General features: G+C 48.4%; 1 protein-coding gene across 1 annotated transcript; it reads right to left on the bottom strand.

Annotated features, from left to right (window-relative positions):
• Positions 1-10,747: 10,747 nt before the first annotated feature.
• Positions 10,748-14,712, bottom strand: ADIG (adipogenin). The gene is made up of 2 exons (XM_065893577.1): positions 14,586-14,712; positions 10,748-10,860 (listed from the first exon to the last, which is right to left on the bottom strand). Exons 1-2 carry the CDS (start codon positions 14,710-14,712, stop codon positions 10,748-10,750), a joined length of 240 nt encoding a protein of 79 aa, XP_065749649.1.
• Positions 14,713-20,908: the final 6,196 nt, after the last annotated feature.

Here is a 20,908-nt window from a genome sequence, read left to right as displayed (position 1 = left end):
ATTAAATTAGATAAAGCGTATAAAATACAGTTCCTGAGGGAATTCCCTTGCGGTCCAGTGGTTGGGATGCTACGCTTTCGCTGCTGAGAGCCAAGGTTCAATCCCTGGTCGAGGAACTAAGATCCCAAAAGCCACGTGGCCAAAAACCACATCACCTGACATATACTGAGTACTCAGTCATTATAACTGTTACTATTTTTTAGTTTATTTATAGATAATTACTGTCAACATAACAGAATGAAATTCAATCGTATATAAAGTACTTGGTCTAATAACTGATCCACGGTAAAAGGTCAGCAATATGTGGTACCCTTTAGCATGAATTATTATCATCATTCATAGCTGAGTGGGGAAAATCAAATTACCAAGATGAGAAGATAAGATAATGTTGAACATTAATTATCTCCGATGCTTTAGGAATAGAAAGTCATTATTTAAAAATTTTTATTTGATGAACTATGGTTACATAAGATATTAACACTGGGAGAAAGTAGGTGAAGAGTACATGGGAACTCTGTACTATTTTTGCAACTTCTTGTGAGTCTAAGATTATTTCAAAACAAAAGGTTTAAAAGAAGATTCCATTCGAGGGAAGGACAGTGCTTTCACATTGGACTGGGGTTCTTGTGGGGGTGGAGGACAAATTTCCTAAGCAAGAGGAGTAATGGTCAATCTGGAAGGCTGTGGGTCAGGCTGCTGGGGGCTCAGTTTAGCTCCATCACTTCCCTCTGAGCTTCACTTCTCTTTTTTCTGTCTATAAAGTGGGAGTACAATGACAGCACCCATCTCGTAGGGTGAGGTAAGGAAACAAGCCAGTGCATGTGAACGATGCCTCTGGAACAACTCCTGGGGCAGGGAAGTCCTCAGTAAATTGTTACCTAGGATTATCCAGCCACATCAAAATATGATCAATGAAGAACCTCTTCCTTCAGCAGCACGAGGACATGGGAAAGACTTCCTGATGAGAGATCAGAAGCCTGGTTACCCTGGGGGGAGGGGGGATTAACTGGGAAAGGACATGGGGGAGCCTTGGGGTGATGGGAGTGTTCTATATCTTGATCTGGTGGTAGTTGCACAGGTACACACATCAAGATGTACAAGGTAAATATTTGTGCACTTTACTGGGAGTCTGGGACTGTACTGGGACAATTGAACATTCGGAAAAGAAAAAATCTAAGAAGGTGGGTCTCTCACACCAGACACCAAAATTAATTTTTAAAACACAACTAGAAAAACACATGTAGGTGCATAGTTAGTTTGCTGGATGAGGGGGGACTTTCAATGCATAAAAGCAAAGAAGTAAAGGGTAAATGAAAATAAAGAAGAGCATAAACGACTGTAGTTTCCTGCTCCCCAGTCCCTGCCATTTGTGACAACATGGATGGACCTTGAGGGTATTATGCTAAGTGAAATAATTCAGACAAAGACAAATACTGTATGATGGAATCTAAAACAGCTCACAGAAACAGAACTCATAGAAACAGAGAGTGGAACGGTGGTTGCTAGGGGTTGGTGGGGGCAATGGGGAGATGCTGGTCAAAGGGCAACTCCTAGTTGTACAACGTGTAAGTTCTGGGGATCTAATGATTAGCATGGCGACTACAGTTAAAATACTTATACATTGCTACGAGAGTAGATCTTAAATGTTCTCACCACACACAAGTGCTAACTCTGTGAGGTGATAAAGATCTTAATAACCTTTTTGTGGTAATCATCTCACAAAATATATGTGTATCAAATCATCACATTGAATACCTTAAACTTACACGATGTTATATGTCAATTATATCTCAGTAAAGCTGGGGAAAACACACGTAATGTAAAAGAACCAAAGTTAAAAGTAAGAAAGGTGGGCCAAATATTGGGTAAATGTTAACACAATGGCCGAATATCGATAGCACTTTCTGATTGAGAAGCATTCCAAGGAGGGAAAAAGAGTAAATCCACAAAGAACCTATGACCGTGAGGAACATTTCTGCGCTTCACAGCACAGCAAGAAAAATAAAAAGAACGGCTAGAAATGTGAGATTGACAGAAACACGTGGGCCTCATCATTTGCCATTTCCCCACGTGAACGTTGCTTGCCAGTTATGAGTTGGCAAGTTCTCCAGTTTCTCTTAGACCTCCGTGTCTTTGCATAATTTGTCCCCCCAGCCAGGGCTGGGGTTTCCCCAATCCTGGCCACTGTATCCCTTTTACATGAGATCTGGCTCACTCTTACTGCACTAAAGGCAGTCTTACAATAAGAGCTTGGCAAGGTAAGGAAGGCGTATTGCAGGAGGCCGTCAGCATCTCGGGGCCAGACGAGGACAAAGGGACATCACAACGTCACGAGTGAGCGGAGCACGGATGTGGTGGGCCTTGTGGCTGCCTCCCCAGCATCCTTTCCACGATCCCCCATTATAGCAGCTGTGACCACCACCCCCCAGCCTAGTCACAGACGCAGGTCCAGGTAAGCTTGAATTAAGAACTGTTGTGTGAGTGACGATGAGTACAGAGTTTTTTTAAGGGGATGAAAATGTTCTAGGATCGATAGTGATGAGGGTTACACAACTCTAGGAATAGACTGAAGACGGTTGGACTGTGTACTTTATAATGGGTGAATTGTATGATATGTGAAGTATAGTTCAATAAAGCTATTGTTTTAAAAAATAAAAAACAGAAAAGAAAAGAACTATTGCTTGCATTCCTCCAGCCACAGGAATTGTTTCAAGAAGATACAACTCAGAACTTTCGTTGGGAATTCTGAGATGTAGACAACTTGCTGAAGACATGTGCGAAAAATAAGTAGCCCCCAGGTGTCGGCAGTCACCCAGCGGGGATCCGGGCTTAGAACAAAGTGGATACCATGCACAGCAATAAAAAGAAATTTTAAAAGCGGGGCCTTAGATAATATCTTGAGCAGTCGAATCATAAGACGTTCACCCACAGAGTGCATTTGAAATATCCTTACCTGGGGAGGTAGCTTGGTTTTTTAACCTACGCCCTTTTGACAGCTGCTTGGATTGCCTCCATCGGGTCATGAGTAAAAAGCATCCTCATATCTATGACCTTGTACCTTTGCGCAGAGGTAGCAGTGGAAGAGAGTCGAAAGTGGAATTGCTGAATCAAAGGGTTTGTATAAAATTTTGACACTTCCTGCCAAATTGCCTCCCCCGTAGAATTGTTCTATTGGATTTTTCTCTGTTGTTGTCGTAGTTGCTATAGCCTGGAACAGGGGCCAATTTTGCTCCTGCTGTCTACCTGGCTTCTGCCTTGTGGGGTCCTGTGCCCTGGAGTCTCTGAGGCTGTATTTTGCCCTCAGCCTGACACCCCACCCGTGGATGTCCCCCCAACTTCTGGAGGTGTGATCCAGTACCTAGGACCAGCATCACGGGTGTGTGACCTGGGTAATCCCACAGGATCCCAGGCTTAGGAGGAGCGCGTGCTGGGTTTAGTGCTCTGCTATCACCATCTTGAAATTCTTAATAATTTTTGAACAGGGGCCCCCAGGCTCATTTTGCACGTGGCCTGTCCCGCCAGCACCTTACCCACAGGCCCTGGCTTGTGCCTTTCCCCCAAGTGTCCTGCCCACACGCTGAGCTCCACCCTCCCATCCTGAAACATCCTTGAAAGTGGTAAAGCAAAGCAATCTCAGGTCTGCCAGTGCCCGAAGGAAGAGGCAGGGCACCAGTTCTCCCTGGGCAACCTCTTGGCCAATTTTACCGAGCAGAAGCTTAACTGGAGACTGATTCCCAGTTAATTATAAAATTGGCGGTTTAGCTTGATTTATGCTTTTCGAGAAAACTGCCCTTCCGGGAACCTCCTGTGTCCGTTTGGAAACCCCTGCTGGTGCACAGCATGATTTCTTTAGTTGCTTTGTGATTTGCTTGAAAATTACCAGCCTCTGGGTGTTTTGGTGACAATTTGAAAACTGCGGTGTCTCAACCAAAACAAAAGTCATTACCTTTGTCCCCTTTTGACAGCTAAGCAGGGAGAGGGGAGTGATCGTTTCTTTGGATGAACTTTTTGAGGAGGTCAGATGGGACGCAGGAAGGGACAGAAATGAAATAAAACCCTAACAGTTCCAATGGCGTCACTGTCCCAAGGTCACGTGACGCAGTGCTGCAGTGAGTCCCCCATTTCACCAGAGAACAAGGGCACTCAGCACATCCACAAAATTTGTTCTGAGCATCACTAACAGCTGATTTTTTGTTTGTTCTGTTTTCAGTGTTTTATTGATGTACAGTATATGCAGAAAAGTGCATAGATCCTCCGTGTACAGCATGAATAACCGTTTCCTGTTGTCATTTTGTTTCCAGTGTTTCCTGAGCACTTACTACATGCCCAGCACCAGACACGCGCAGGCATCAGTTTAATATTCACAGGTGGGTGCTATTGTCCCCAGTTTACAGATGAGGAAACAGACCCAGGAGTAGATGACCCACCCATACGTACCCAGCTGGCAAGCAGCAGAGCCAGGATTCGAACCCACGTTGCAAGCCCCAGCTCTAGTGCTCTCAACTGGTATGCGCTGTGGTTTCAGGAGGCCCTTAGGTATGAAGGCAGTGATCTGAACCCATTCTTTCCCCACCATAAACACTAGCCTGTCCCTGCCTGAGTCACTTAATCAGGCTATTTTCTATGCTGTGTTGGCCAGTGCAGTAGCCACTAGCCACGTGTGGCTACTGAGCTCTTGAAATGTGGTTGGTATGACTGAGTAAATGAATTTTTATTTAATCTTAACTAATTTAAATTTAAAACTGGATGCTTGAAAACTTGGATATACGAATCTACTCTGCCAAATCTCAGTCTTTGCTGGAGAATTAGTGAATTAGAAACTCTGGTCAGGGGCAGCAATCTGGTCCTCAGGTGGAAATGAGGAGAGCAACGGGGCTCCCTTGCTGCAGGCGTGTTCTGAGCTACAGCATTTTTTGGAGGACAATTGGGCAGGAACTATCAAGACTCTAACTGTTCCTTTAAAACCTACAATTACCCTTCTAGGAATGAGTTTTACCCACACAAATCCCCAAAGATGTCCATTACAGTATTGCTTGCTTAGAATGGTTAAAAATTGGAGCCAATCTATATGTCTAAATTAGCCAGGAACTAATTAACGAAAGGATACCCATAAAACTGGATTCTGGGAGACCATTAAAATGAATAAGTTAGATCGTTATGTTACTGACATGTAAAGATGTCCATAACATTAATTAAGGGTTGAAAGGAAGCGTAAAGGCACAACCACTACCATGGTTGTATTTGCGTAGAACTATATAGGTACAGCTTTATATATGTCACAACATTCTCCCAAGGTATATGTCCAAACCTTAACAGTAGTAGGTTCTGGGAAATAGGCGCATATACTTCTGTACTGTTTGAATTTCTGTCAGAATCACATTGTTTGTAATATGCTGTAATCACAGTCGAGGAGAAATGACGTTTTAAAAATTCTGATCTGGGCAATTCCCTAGTGGTCCAGTGGTTAGGACTCCATGCTTCCATGCCGAGGGTCCAGGTTCAATTGCTGCTTGGGGAACTAAGATCCCACAAGCCGCACAGCACAGCCAAAAATAATGATAACAATAAAAATAAAAATTTTAGGGCTTCCCTGGTGGCGCAGTGGTTAAGAATCCGCCTGCCAATGCAGGGGACATGGGTTCGAGCGTTGGTCCAGGAGGATCCCACATGCCGCGGAGCGGCTAAGCCCGTGCGCCATGACTAGTGAGCCTGCGCTCTAGAGCCCAGGGGTCACAACTACTGAGCCTGCGAGCCACAACTACTGAAGCCCTCGTGCCTAGAGCCCGTGCTCTGCAACAAGAGAAGCCACCGCAATCAGAAGCCCGCGCACTGCAACGAAGGGTAGCCCCTGCTCACCACAGCTAGAGAAAGCCTGCGTGCAGCAACAAAGACCCCAACGGCGCCAAAAAAATAAATAAATAAAATAAATTTAAAGACATTGTTTTAATAAATAAAAATTCTGGTTTTGCTGTGAGAGGCACACTGAGCAGGGGGAAGGGGGTGACAGTTCTCAGTCGAGATGGCCACACTAACCCAGCTGAGACTCCACAGCTTGGGGTCCTGAATCCTGAGCCCCAAAGAAGCCCTGGAGTCCCTAATACTCTCTTCATCCAGAGGAAGGGGAAACGGCACATATTGTGGGTTACTCACAGCTCAAAGTATCCAAAAATCAGTGACCCAGGGTAGTGTGTGGCCCAGGAAAGGCCTGGGTTTGGGGTCTCACGGACCAAGGTTTGAAACCCACTCCAGGGACTTCCCTGGTGGTCCAGTGGTTAAGACACCGTGCTTCCATTGCAGGGGGCATGGATTCAACATGCAGTCAAAAAAAAAAAAAAAAAAAGAAACCCACTCCACCCCTTGGCGGTAACCTTGGGCCATTTACTTGACCTCCCAGAGCGTCTGTTTCCTCATCTGTAGGATGAGAGGGGAATTCTTGCTTCACAAGTGTGTGGTGAGGATGAAGTGAGATGATGCACGCCCCCAGCACATATGGGTACTCAACTTGGTCCCCTCGCCCCTCGGGCTTGACCCTGAGACACCGGTGGCCCAAACCTTCCCTCTCCTCTCCTGGGATTCCTGTACCTGCAGCCCAGGTCTGCCTAGCGCCAGGCACAGTGCCCCAGCCGCCTGGCAATGAGGGCCCGTGGGATCTGGGGACACGGTGAAGCCAGGGCCACCAGGGCCATCTGGGCAGCAGGGAGAAGGACACACACACACACACACACACACACACCCCTCCTGCCTTACCAGACAAAATGCCAGAAAGGGGGCCTCAATCCACTCCCTCAGAGGCCTGGGGTCTCAGCCTCTCACCCAAGCAGGGAGGGCATCTTTCCACAGACAACCCGTACACACACAGCCAACAATCCTCCAGAGCTGCTAGCCTTCCAGGGGCCCCAGGGAGCTGTCTGGCCCGCCCTCTGCTGCAGGCGACGCTCCGGGAGCACGGCCGGACATTCTTCCTGCAGAGCCAGGCTGCGGCCACCCTCCCTCAAGGCCTGAGCTCGCCCCAGGAGGCTCCTCTGGCTCCTCCAGAATGGCTGGGGGCGGGTGGTGGACGGTCGGGGGGCGGCTTGGTGGTTTTTCTGGGTCAGCAGGAAGCCGAACGATGCCCCAGCAGCCCCAGCAGCAAAGGGGCAGTGGCACTAAACGGTACATGGCATTGCATGGAGCAGGGCAGTTGGAGAAAATGTCAGACAAAGTCAGCGGTGGGGGGGGGGGTAGCTTCAGCCAAAGGGGAGCTTTTTGTTATTAAAAGTGTTTATTCGATGCCAGGAAAGCCCCCAGAAAGCACAGCACTGACAGAACCTCGTGACAAAGCGTGTGTGGAGAAGGGGCGTGTGTGTGTGTGTGTGTGTGAGAGAGACACACACACACACACACATACACACAGAGAGAGACACACAGAGACAGAGAGAGAGAGGGAGAAAGATAGGGATGGTAGGGAGAGACGTTCCGATTTGTGTTTTGGATGGATTGCTCTAATAGGGCAGAAAAAAGCAGAGCCAGAGAGAACAAAGTTCAGGAGACTAGCTAATAATTCAGGCGCTAATAATTCAGACTCATTCTCTTGCCTTTGTTTAGAAGTCTTACGGTGGCTGGTGGGATGTGGGGTGAGAGAGAAAGAGGGGACACAAAGATGACATCCAGGTGATCCCTGAGAGGGCCTGTCCCCTTCTCCAGCCCATCAACCCTGTTGCTTGCCCGTAGCCAGCGGGGGTACAGGGACAGGGGGTTTCTTGAAAGGTCAGAACATTGTGTCTCCTCCATATTCTCCTCCAACACCCCAACCTGGAGAAGAACTGGCACAGTGGAACAGGGACCAGGCGCTAGAGTCAGGGTCCAGGTTCAAATCCCAACCCTACCCGTGTGACTCTGAGCAAGTTGCTTGACCACTCTGTGCCTCAGTTTCCCCATCTGTAAACCAGGAATAACCAAAGACCCTACCTCACAGAATGCTTGTGAGCATTAAAAACCATCATGTGGGACTTCCCTGGTGGTGCAGTGGTTAAGAATCCGCCTGCCAATGCAGGGGACATGGGTTCGAGCCCTGGTCCGGGAAGAGCCCACATGCTGCAGAGTAACCAAGCCCGTGCGCCACAACTACTGAGCCTGGGCTCTAGAGCCCGCGAGCCACAACTAGTGAGCCCACGTGCCACAACTACTGAAGCCCGCGTGCCTAGAGCCCGTGTTCCACAACAAGAGAAGCCACCGCAATGAGAAGCCCGTGCACTGCAACGAGGTGTAGCCCACGCTCGCCACAACTAGAGAAAGCCCGTGTGGAGCAATGAAGACCCAACGCGGCAAAAAAAAAAAAAAATCATGTGTATAAAAAATGCATAGTGAAGCACCTAGCACACAGTAAGCACCCACTAAAGGTGAGCTCTTCCTATTGTAACTAGGCAAATGGTAGATAATGTACATAGTTATAAAATTAATATTTGTTATTAAAATCAACCTGAAGACTAATCAAGGAGTGAGTTTGAGATGAGTGATTTTGAGCTTGATTTCACATACAGTGAGTTTGAAATTAGAGAACAGAAGTTCAGAGCAAGATCCCCAGCCCTTTGAACAGGTGGGAAAGGGATTCCCAAAGGTCAGGATGGCTCAAGGTGGTGCCAGGTCTGGGCCCGGGCTGCACAGCTTGTCAAATGAGTGGACTTGGTCAGGCCCAAAAGGTTTCTCAGGGGCCTGCCCTCACAGGTCTCTGAGTTCAGTCGGCAGCTTCCCCCCAAGGGCCAGCTTATACTGTCTTCACAGGCTCAGGCTCCTCCCTGGGGGGACTGGGAGGTGGTCTGTAACGGAGAAGAGCCGGGTCTCTGGAGGCGTTCGTGTGTCCATCAGTGGAGGAGACGAGTCGGGGGTCCCTGGGGAGCACCTCACTCGCCAAAGTCCTCTCCCCTCCCTGGCAAGTCTCCCATCCACCTCGGTCGCTGCTGCAGCCCCGCTGACTCTGGGAAAACCAGGCTGGGAAGCAGTGGAACATTAGATCTAGGGTGACAATGAGATGAAAGACTAAGAGGGAGACAGAACCACGATGGGGCAGGAAGGGCTCTATATCAGAGTCCGAATATCTCCTTTTCTTACCCCATTAATTGTACACAAACAGTACGGGCTATGTGATTTGTGGGGCCCATTAAAAAAATGAACAATGTGGGTCCCCTTGTTCAAAAACTAAGAATTTCAAGGGAATTCCCGTGTGGTTCAGTGGTTAGGACTCTGGGCTTTCACTGCCGAGGGCCAGGGTTCGATCCCTGGTCATGGAACTAAGATCCCACAAGCCACGTGGCACAGCCAAAAAAAAGAAAAAATTAAGAATTTCAAGACAGTGACAGCAGAACATTAAACGAAGCATGGGGCTCTTCTGAACATGTGACCTTGTGGAACTGCACAGGTGACAACCTGTGAACCTGGCCCTGAGCACAAAACTCTGAGTGCGTGTCCAAGTGTGTGTTTTTCTCGGGAAAGGGCCCTCAACTTCCTTTTTCAACTGTCAAGGTCATGACCTGACAAGGTCAGTGTGACTGAGGTTAAGTGAGGGTCCCTGCTTCTCACCACCACCTCCTTTCTCCACTCGGACAGGCAGGGGCTCCAAGAGTGAGACATACGGACAGACCTTGGGGTAGGGCAGGCCATGGGGGCCCTGGGGACAGAGAGAAGTGGATGCATGAGAGATGGCATTTAGGACTTGCTGATGGACTGGACGTGGGTGGGAGGAAAAGAAAGGCGTGACGGATGACTCCCGGGCTTGCGGCTCAAGCAACTAGACCAACCAACGGCAATGCTGTTCATGGAGATGCGGACCAGCTGGCAGAAGATCGGGTGCTGTGTTTTGCTTTGTTGGGTAGCAAAGGGAATTAAGAATCCCATTCTAGCCATGAAAAGGCATGGAGGGGACAGATAATAGAGCTCAGAAGGGAGATTAGAGTGAGATACATTTGGAGTCACTGGCATAGAAATGGCATTTAATCCCACTGGGATGGATGAGGTGTCCTCGCTGTTCAGTGAGGGTAGAGCTCTGACACTTGGGCACATTATTTAACTGCACTGACACTCTGAATTCCCATCTGTAAAATGAAGATAAAAATAATATCTTCTTCGTAGGACTTCCGTAAATGAGCTTGTGAACGTTTAGCACGAGCTCTGGTACCTATTAAACACTCAATGAATATCAGCCATTATTATTACTATTACTATTGTTATCATGTCTTTCTCCTTCCTTTTACAAATATCTATGGAGCCTCCATTGTGTGTCAGGCATTGCTATGGATGTTTTGGAGACATCAATTATCGAGCATGTCATGGGTAATAAGTGCTATGGCAAAAGAAAACGCAGAGCAGAGCCAGAGTGGGGAAAAGATTACAGCATTAAGGAGGGTGGTTGTCACTGAAAAAGTGACATTTGAGCAGCACCCTTCGACGTGAGGTATGTGTGGGGAGAAGGGTTCCAGGCAGAGGGAACAGCCAGTGCAAAGACCCTAAGGAGGGTGAACGGAGGTGAGGTCATAGCGATAATGGGTGGGGGGGGCCTTTGTAAAGAAACTCTTCACGGCAGAGGTGGCAAAAACAGGTCTCCCACACAATAAGGCGGAAGGTTCTCTGACATGGCAGAGACAGCAAGATTTCCAACACGGTAGAGGGAGCAGAGCTCCAACGTGGCAGCCGCCCTAGGCTTTGGGCAGGCCCTGAGGCTCCTGTTTCCAGCCCCCCACCTCTTAGAGGGGCCTCACCTGGCCGAATAGCCTCACTAGCAGGGCCTCTCCTCCTCTTGGCTATGCAACGCCTTCTGGCAAAACTTGGCGGGGACTTTGCTCCAGGGCTCCCAATCAAAGCAAACATCTGAGTCATTTTCCTCTGAAGCTGTGGAGGGACAAGACAAGGCCTCTTCAGTGGTCACATCCTAGCTCCTATTTTCGATGCTAAAGGAGGCTCCTGCAGGGCCCAGGCATCCCCTGCAGCCTTATCTGAGGCCAGGGGGCCAAGGCAGAATCATGGCAGGTGAGACAGCCCCAAGACATCAGGAAGACTTTAGGACCTTGAATGGTGAGCTGGGACCAAGAAAGAAGGTTGGCCCATGACACATCCATCTTCTAGAAGAGGAAGGACCCTAGGGGTGAGCAAATGACCTACCTGTATTGAGCATGGTCCAGGAGGGGTCACCGAGGAGACACAAGCCCACCCACCCACCTGTCCATCCATCCATCCACCAGTTCATTCATTAACAAATGTCTGAGTATATGTGTCCAATGGTTTCCCTTACAGCACTGCTTTATGGTGAAACACACACACGCACACACACACACTAAAATACCCTGGAAACCATGTGTGTGTCCATCATGAGAGGTCTGGGTGATGAAGTGTGGCACACTCACGTGTGGCATGTCAGGAGGCTTGTAAAACACCCGCATTAGATCTGTATCTTGTAACTTGCTGGATGTCTATGGTATATTACAAGAAAGTTGCAGAGAAGTATATGGTAGAATCCCTTTTTTAAAAAAAAAGAACGCCCCCTTCACCCACCAAAGCCCCCCACCAGGGATCAAACCCAGGCCCCGGAGGTGAAAGCACCGAATCCTAACCACTAGACCACCAGGAAACCCCCTCGGCCTTTTCTTGGTCTGAAATCTGAGGGGCTGTCTTCAACCTCCTCTACTTCTCTGTAACCAGTGAAACAACTTGAGTATACTCAGAAAAACAATAATCTCCCCCTTCTCCCTCTTTTCTCACCTTGCCTTCCCGAGATACCCCGTGTTAGCAAGCTCAGGTGGTACCCATCTAATAACACGTGTAGGTTTTCCTGCCGCTGGGAGGTGGCAGCGCTGGACGCAAAAGCAGGTACCGGCTCCACAGTCCCGTGCGGTTCCATGGGGGCCCTTGTCCAAAGGCAGGGAATTCGGAGGCTTCATCCTCCCTTCCTATGTCAGGCTGGGGATCAGCATTGCCCTCCCTGGCCAGCGTCCCCAGGGCTCAGCTGCCAACCATCTTTTCTTGCCTCTGTACCCATCTCACCAGGCAGCTCCCCCCTCCCCCCCACTTGCTCCAGCCTCCACTTGGAAAAGCGCATTGGCATCCTCACATCCTCGTGGGCCACGTGGCACTTGCTACTCAACCTTCTCCCTTCTGGGCTCTGAAACCGCCCTGCTGAGCCAGGCCAGGTGGGGTTGGGGAGGGGGGAATCAGAGCTCCTCTTGACGGCTGTTCATACTGGATTCCAGGCCAGACTGATTCCAATCCACAGATCCATGGCAGAAGAGAAAACCCCAGGCCAGGGTGTCCCGAGCCCCAGCCCCCCAATCCCTGGCAGGTCCAAACCCTGGTTTTGAGCCAATTCTCAGCACAAAGACAGAACACAGTAATACTGAGATGCCCAAGAAGACGGGGACCCTGAGGAAGGGCTGCTTGCCTCACTTTAAGGACAGTTTCTCTTCAATGCAAAATCAACAAAAGGACCTGTTTCAAACCGCCGTGTGAGATGTCGGTGGGTGAACAGCCTCTCAGGAGAAAGTCTGAGAGCGGGGTCAGACAGGGCAGGCTGTGGATGGCTTAGAGATGGGCCTCCAAGGAGAACGAACTGCTGGAGGAGGTTAGTGCCTTGGACCTCAGGGAAGGTGTCCCACCTTCCAGAAAACCCATCTAAAGCTACGCCTACACTTCCTCCTACCTTGACAAAACCGACACTGCCTGGATTATTTCTCAGCTTCCAAACACCTGCTATATGCCATGGGTGTACAGGTACCCGGCCCCTGACATGCATCTCTCCACAGCCCCAAAGGGTAGGGACCGTTATTATCTCCATTTTGTAGGTGAGAAAACTGGGGCTCAGAGAGGATTCGCCCCAAGTCCCACAGCTGGTAGGTGTCAGAGCCCAGGTGAGACACTGGACAGTCGGCACTCTTAAGGGTGTGGCCTTGCACAGGTAACTTCTCTCCAAACCTCAGTTTCCTCACTTGTATGATACGGATTATTTCACAGGGTTAGTCTGAGGATTAAACGAAATAAGGTACACCAGGTGTTTAGCACAGGCCTAGCACAGTGTTCAAAAAAGCTATTGTTATGAACGATTAAGGGGCAAAGCTGAAACCCGGGCCCACATCCCCTAGACTCTGGAGAAACAGGATTTTATAGCCACTGCAGGCAAGGGCTCTGCCTTCTACCCAACACTGGCCCTCAGGGAGGGCTGCCGTCCACCCTGGTAAACAAACATTTTCTGGAAGCTCTCGCCAGGAACTCGTAACAATTGCACAATTGCCGGCCCCTACATGTGAGAGTATGGGGCAAGTTGGGGGTGAACTGCTCAGCTTGTCTGAGCACCATCTGAGCAGAGCTGGCAGCACACTCAGTGCCCTCCCTGCGCAGGCGGTCAAAGGTCATGGGGCTGCTGAGCAGGAAGTGGGAGGTCAAGCAGTCCCCAGGAAGAGGCCCCTAGGTGATGGGAGTGCCGGGGGAGACGGGACACCTGAGGAGCAGAGTGTCATTCCTGCCACGTGGCCAGGCTGTCCCCCGTCCCCACCGGCCCACCGCTCCCAGCCTCCCTCAGGCCTGCTTCGCCCTGCCTCCCACTCCTCTGGGTGGCATGCTGAGTTCAGGACAGGTGTCGGTCAGCTTCTGTGATCCTGTGTCCCACAGAAACCCAGAATCTCCCTGATGTGCGGTCTGGGCAGGAAACTGTGTGAGTGGTCTCTGGGCACCTGCTAAATGCTGAAGGCTGCTGTACCCATCAAGCTGGTTGCTGACTGCAAGGGCACAGGGCTGAGGGCCGAGAGGGACTGAATGCCAGCCCACGCTCTGCTCACCAAGCCTTGTGCCCTGGCTGCATTCACAGGAAGGGACGTCTTTTACTAATTCATCTGCCCAGAGGGGCCACCTCTTTCTGATTTGTACCAAAGACCTTATGTGCTAGCTGTGGCCCTGAAGGGACACCTTTTTGTGTGTGTATTTATTTATTTATTTATTATAAAGATTCAATTCCTTCTAAATTAATGATTGGTCACAAAAACAGAAAGCATTTACTGCCATGCTGAAACATACATTTTACATTTGACACCATATTTCACACAAAAATTATAGTTCCATTATTCTGTATATATATACAGTTTACATACACATTTTGATAATAATAGCTTCTATTATCGGTGGTACATGACTACTGCCTCTTCAGAAATAATATGAATTTTGTATACACGATAACCAATTCCAAGTACATTTCTGCTTCAAGTTTATTTTACCACAAATATATTTATATTATAGCGCAAAAGTAATAAACTGTTTTATCTTCTATCTAGAATATCTTAACTAAATCCACAATCACATTCACAATACTTTCGTATGTATCAAAGACCTTACATGCTAGCAGTGGCCCCTGAAGGGCCAGACGTGCACACATACACATTGTTTTCCAAACTCAGGATTCACTCTGGGACTCCAGGATAAGAAACGCTAAACTACCAAGTCCATGCTTTCTCGGAGCCAGCAGGAAACCCCTCTGCTTGAAGGACGCCCCTCTCTCGGCAGTTGTTTGGGGACTCCCAGCCTATCCCACGCCCTGCCCAGCCTCCAAGATTAGGGCCCGGGCCTGGGCAGCTCACCTTGGCTGAGTAAGAAGTATAGCCAGACGATCAGCAAGAACAACAGCAAAGCCACGGGCAGACAGAGCCAGAACACCAGGAAAGAAAACGTCAGCTCGTTCACCAGCGGCACCAGAGGGTACTTCATGGTGCGTGTGTGGCTAGGCCAGGCTGGCCTGGGCTGGGCTGGCAGGGCTGCCCTGGGGACCTGGCGGGCCGGGCCACGCTCCGCTCTCAGCCCAATTGTGACTGAACGGGTGACGTAATAAGGAAACCACAAGGTCCTTCAGGCAGCTGAAGAGAGAGCTGTTTTGGACGAGTGGGAAGAAACTGGGGACAGTGGGACAGTTTGACTGAGAACAAAAGCTCAGGCTTCCTGGCCTGGGTTTGAATCCTTGTAAGATGCTGTGGGTTCACGTGACACCTCCCCGACCCTCCTGTAGAATGGAAATAATCCTTACCTCGCCAAGCTGCTAGAAGTTAGAAAAGTGGATACAAATTGCCCCCGGGTGGGTGTTCATATATCTGAGGTCACATATTCCTTCTGGAGCCAGCAAGGCCCTCAGTAAATGACTGTTATTTAATCTGGAAGCTTCTGCATCTCTCCTTATTAGGGTTTTCAGTGAAGAGCTTCTAAGACTTGAACCTTGTTCCTTTATCTCCCAAATGGGCAAGACACCCCCAAATGCTGAGCTTCTCTCTCCCCCTCGCCTCTGTCATTCTTTCATTATGGAGTAGTCAGTAAATCTCCGCGTCAGGTCCCACGACAGGAAGGAGGCGCTGGACCTCCCAGGGCCTGACAGCCCCTAAGCTGGAGAGAGACTCTGGCCAGGCTGGGAGCCTGGTGGGTGTGGGAAGTCCACACGAAGAGCGGCTGCTGCCTGTGGAGGGGAGGAAGGTGGAAGCGTGGTATCCTCCAACTGGCCCACCTGCCTCAGCCACTGCCAGCAGAGGGGCGGAGGGGGCTGGACGGTACTTATGAGACATGCCGATTGGCGTGCTCACCCTGCTCTGCAGAGTCAGAGCCTCCAGGGGGTGAGGCTCGGACGCCACACGTCAGTGGGCAACCAGTCTGAGGCCGACTTGATTTTTAGACCACGGCATCTCATGGAGCATAGGTTGGAAAGTCAGGCAGACCCAGTTCCAGGCTGGGGGAGCCGCTGTAGGAAGTGGGTGGTAGACCTAGGGGAGACATGGAGTGGAAGGGCCCCCTTAGAGGAAGACACTGGCCCAGGGAGAAGGGTAAGAGGGGTCCAGCCACAGTAAAAATGGGGGCGGGGACAGCTGGGGTTTGGAGGGCCAGTGTGTTTAAAGGGAGTCTTAGCCCAGCTGTGGAATGACCCGAGTCCCCAGCAGAGGAGGGTCAGGGCAGATGGTATTAGAATGTGCATCCATGAAACACGGTAGCCTGGCAAGCTGTGCCACTCAGGGCCCGGGGGCCAAGACCAAGAGCTGGGTGGTCTGGGTTGGGGTGATTTCTTGCCACTGTTTTTTGTTTGTTCGTTTTTGGCTGTGCCAGTTGTAATTGTGGCATGCAGGATCTTTAGTTGCAGCATGCGAACTCTTCGTTGCGGCATGCAGGATCCAGTTCCCTGACCAGGGATCAAACCCGAGCCCCATGCATTGGGAGCACGGAGTCTTAGCCACTGGACCACCAGGGAGGTCCCTTGGCACTGGGTTCTGAAGGGGCTGGGGTCAGAAAGAGCTGAGCAGCACAGCTGAGAAAGGCTCGAACACACATACCCTTGCCAGACCCCAAAACAGGGCCACCGCGCAGTCAGCCCAGGGCTAAGCTCCCCCGGCCACCAGAACCCAGCAGCAGGTCCTGTGGTGAGGAGGCAAGCAGGTGTGGACACACACCTGAGGGGAGGCAACTCGCAGCCCTGGCTTCCAGTTGCACTTTGGGGGGCCACGCATTGTCACGTGGAGTCAGTGTCAGGCTGGAGGGGTGGCTCTTGGCAGAGTCACGCACCACAGCTGTTTGCTCAAGTGGTACCACCCGCCCCCCCTCCCCCGCCACGTGTGACCTAGGCATTAGGTGTTAATCTGGCCCCATGGAACCTTCTGCAGCCAAGATCCTACTCAAAGGGCCAGTGGGCAGCGGGAGGACCTCACCCTGCATCTCTGCTTTCCTGACTGGCCAGCCCTGGCAGAGCTCAGATCTTCTGCAGGCAGGGAGCTCAGCGGGCATTTCTGTGTTCCCAGGACACAGAGAGCCAGCCAGCCGCTCAGCAACTGCTAGCTTCTGTAAGGTGGGCCTCTGTTGGCAGTGCTTTAGTTACACAAGCTCCTTCCAGCATAGAAGGCCAAATCATTTTCTTTTTAAATTTATCAAATTTTGAGTATTTCATGATACTCTACAAAACCAGGGTGAAAACCTACTGATCTAAATTATGAAGAACACCCATGCCAGAATCAAACCAAAAGCACACATGACATTTTTAGATAAGAATCTCCTTAAAATTTAATTGACTAAATGTATTACATTCAATATTCCATAGGTTTCTTCTGGACAAAGGGGCTGCATAAATACAAACAAGCCTCTGGGCCTTCTTCCCTAACTGACGAAGAGGAAACACAGGAGGCGAGGGTACACAGGACACCTTCATATTTACATTTCGCCTTTACTTTACAGTTCAGTGCCAGAAATATTTACAGAAAATACAATAAGAAAAAGATCATGTCTTGGCAACATACCAAAATTCATACAAATTGTGTATATGATTTCAAGCAAATAATGATACTGCTTATTTTTTAGCCACAACTGCCAAGCCCTTCAGAGGAGAAAGATGTTCTTGGTCACCGCAAGAGACAAGGACTTGGGAAACTTGGTTTGCTTCAACAAATATTTATTGGGCGCCTACTGTATGCAAGGCACTGTGGAATCCCAAATTATACCTTTCCCTCACCATTAAAAAAAGAAAAGCATCTGAAAAACATGAGTTGATACTCCGAGAAAAACACTATACAGTACATGGCTTCTTTAGCTACTGAGAACCCACAGTTTGATTCCACATTGAACGGGTGGATTACCTCCAATCTCTCCATCTCGGGAAAAGAGGCTGTCATGGAAATCCCTAAAACAGACCACCTAACGCAACTTACCATTTCATGTAAACATATAAATCAATTCTTTTTAGGAAGATATAACCTGAAGGGGTTTAAAAATGCTGAATGGAGAACTACCAGCAGGAGTGTCAAATTACCTCCGATACATTTTTACCATCTACATGTCTTTGAGCAAGGCTGACTTCCACTTTCTTTGGGTAAAATTCCACCTTCCAATATAAATAAATACGCTTGAAGACACTGCTTCTCTAAAAATCACTCTGCAGAGTCTGACAAATGCTTCCTCAGTGTATGCAGGAAGTAACCATTCATGAAGCCCTCACACACAAAACCTGTAGGGAACTGACATTACTGGCCAAAGATGTAGGTATTTTATTTTTATAAATGAGTCCAGAGGAGAATGGGCGGCCTCAGGGGACCTGAAGACCTGGAAATGGAGGACAGCATGCATGCATGTTGTGTATATATTGCCAGGACGGGAGGCGGTCAAACCACCATGTAACTATCCAGGTCAAAGGGCCAAAGGACAGGAGGGGGTCTTAGGAGGAAGCACTGACAAAAGAGAGCCGGCTGAACAGGAAAAGGCAAAAGCCCTCCTCTGTCCTCAATGCTCCCAATCAGAGAGGGGGAGAGAGCCCCTACCCCCCAAATGTGAGAAGGGACTACGAGGGGCTACCTGCCTCTGTCCCCTGGGTAATGCTTTCCTTGTCAACAAATGCCACTCTCATCCACACCCTGGTGCACCTGTCATATGCAGCAACTAAACTGCTTAAGCCAAAGACCGAAGTGGTCCTGGCTTCCCCCCAAAGGTTCTGAACCTGTGTTAGCAAATTTATCAAGTGGACTACGAAAGATTATTATTAGAGACTAAATATGCTCCTCTGGCATCACTGCACTCAAAGTGACTTTTACAAAGGCAGTTGAGAGGACTTAGTGACCATGAACTCAAACCCACACTAGTGAAAGGTCCAAGGGTCCCCACCACACTCCCTTTTTAGGTAGATGTGATTCTGAGCAGAAGGAGTCGGCACCTGACGAGGTATGTGTGCCCCATACTCTGTCTGTGCTGTGCACACTGGGGTTTCACGTCTCTGGGAGCAGCACAGTCCTAAATCCGTCCCTCCTTGCCTGGGAGACCACAAAGTCTTCCAGATCATACATGCATTCAACATGGTTGTTCACTGACTTATCAAAGCCATTAGAATTACAAAGAGTTGTCAGAAATTAGAGCAAACTGAAGCATCAGGAAGGCCACCCCAACACACACACCACCGTACATTTTGCTGACGGCAGAACTATGCCAAAGGTAAAAGTGTTATCTGAAGAGTCACACTGAAGAGGTACACCTGCATCAGTTATTTTTAACCTCTGGAATGTTATAAGTTGCACGTTAATTTATAGCCTTCTTTGTCCACATCCATCAGAACAAGTGCTCATTTTTTCCCATGAAATGTCAATCTGGAATTTCCATGAAAGTTGTTAAACCTCACTTTACACCTGCTGAGCTACTAAAACATTTTTAGGGTAGAACATGCTAATCATACAACCCCCTCCCCCATGCTACCATCTGGAAACATCAATTTATTGCCCAGATTAAAAAGAAGATCAATTACTGAATAGTATTATACCCTGAATGGAAACTGGAGTCATAGAAGGAGGAGGTTACCTTTACCTGAGCTTAAAACAAACACGAAGAAAAAGGTACGGCAAACGTAAAACCAAGAGCTGCTATGCCGTTTCTTGCTCATAGATATCAACCTGTACTTCTGGAATAGAAATATCTGCACAGGGAATTAGGTCCTATACTATTCCCCACCCTCTAATTAAACTACCAAAACATCAAACCAAACAGACCGCTGTAGGCCTGACCTACAGAATCTACTGACATCAGAGTTCAAGTGGGAAATCACCCCTTATACAACTGTGATCACTCCTCTTTGGACTTTTAAATGTCACTTATTTTCTTAACATAAAATAATCTTAATAAAGAAGAAAGTACATAAGAATAGGAGAAATGAGCAGTGTATACTCTAGCACTGTAACAGGAATCCTTGTAAGGATGTTCTGGGTCTGGCCACCTCAAAACATTTATCCCTGGCAGAAAAGTAGCAGCGAGGTAACAGAAGTATTTCAAAAACCCGGGCAGGGATTTGTTGTGCCTTCAGCCGGCAAAGTCCAGAAAATATGACAACAGCCATTTCTAAAAGCAGCCACCCAAGGAGGTGGTCACTAATGTTTGTCAATTATGATGAAACCTAGTAGCTCTCTGGGAGAGATCTGAATTAGTAGCGTTGAGAGGCTATTTCCTGAACCCCAAATTAGAATCCTTCATAAACTACTGCAGTTTCCTGCTTGGTCCTGAAATGAGACAATGGATGAAACCAAATAAGGTTTAACCTTTGCTGTGAATTTATATTTCTTAATATTTAACCAAGAAATTACCAAGGAATTACAAATGGTTAACCTGTCATAATGTCACGGAGCTAGACAATAATGGAGAGAGTGGAGGCATCACAGCTGTCTTCTAACTTAACTCCACAAACTCCATTTGTAACCTCATTAAAGGACTGGGCCATGCTTCCATTTTAGATCTGTTCCTGGGCTGCCCAGAAACTGAGGCCTTCAGACAGACCTTTGCAGTGATGAGAGTAACTTTCTGAAGTGTGGAGAAAAACTATGAAATATTTTAATCTCAGACTTCTTATCTGAGCAAAAAACACTTAAGTTCTTTTCCGTCAGTTTGACATTTGGATGAGAGCTGGATGACAAATGGACCTGCGAGTGAGCAGAAAGTTGAGGTTTCCTTCCTTCTCCTCCATGCTATCAACACGAGTCTTTAAATGTCCTGGAAGATTCTGAGACAGATTTTACTTTTGAACACAACCTCCTAAAAAGTGAGGTATAAAACTATCTTCAACTTCTAATTTGCAAATTTGAAACTACCAATGCACATGTTTAACTGAGATGCATAAACGCCTTTCTCCTCAAAAGGCTTATATTTAACTAAAATTGTCACTTTTAAAAGAAAGTTTATGGCTAAAACGTATATCATCATTACCAGCAGGAATGTGATTGTGTCTGGGAGCCCATTTCACTAAAAAGCCGAAAAGTCTTCTCTCAGATGGGTTTATAATGTGTCTCTTCTATTCTGGCGGTTAAACAGTAAGCTCTTGGGGAGTGATTTGTTTTATTGTTACAGTGATCACCTATCGAATTGTTTTGCTTTGATATTATAGCTCCAAACTAGAGTTCAATAGTCCCAGACAGACAGTGGC

The sequence above is a fragment of the Phocoena phocoena genome, chromosome 15, assembly GCF_963924675.1.
Source record: "Phocoena phocoena chromosome 15, mPhoPho1.1, whole genome shotgun sequence".
NCBI classification, from domain to species: domain Eukaryota; kingdom Metazoa; phylum Chordata; class Mammalia; order Artiodactyla; family Phocoenidae; genus Phocoena; species Phocoena phocoena.
Note: the sequence above shows the minus strand (reverse complement) of the source record. Positions and strands in the feature narration are given on the sequence as shown.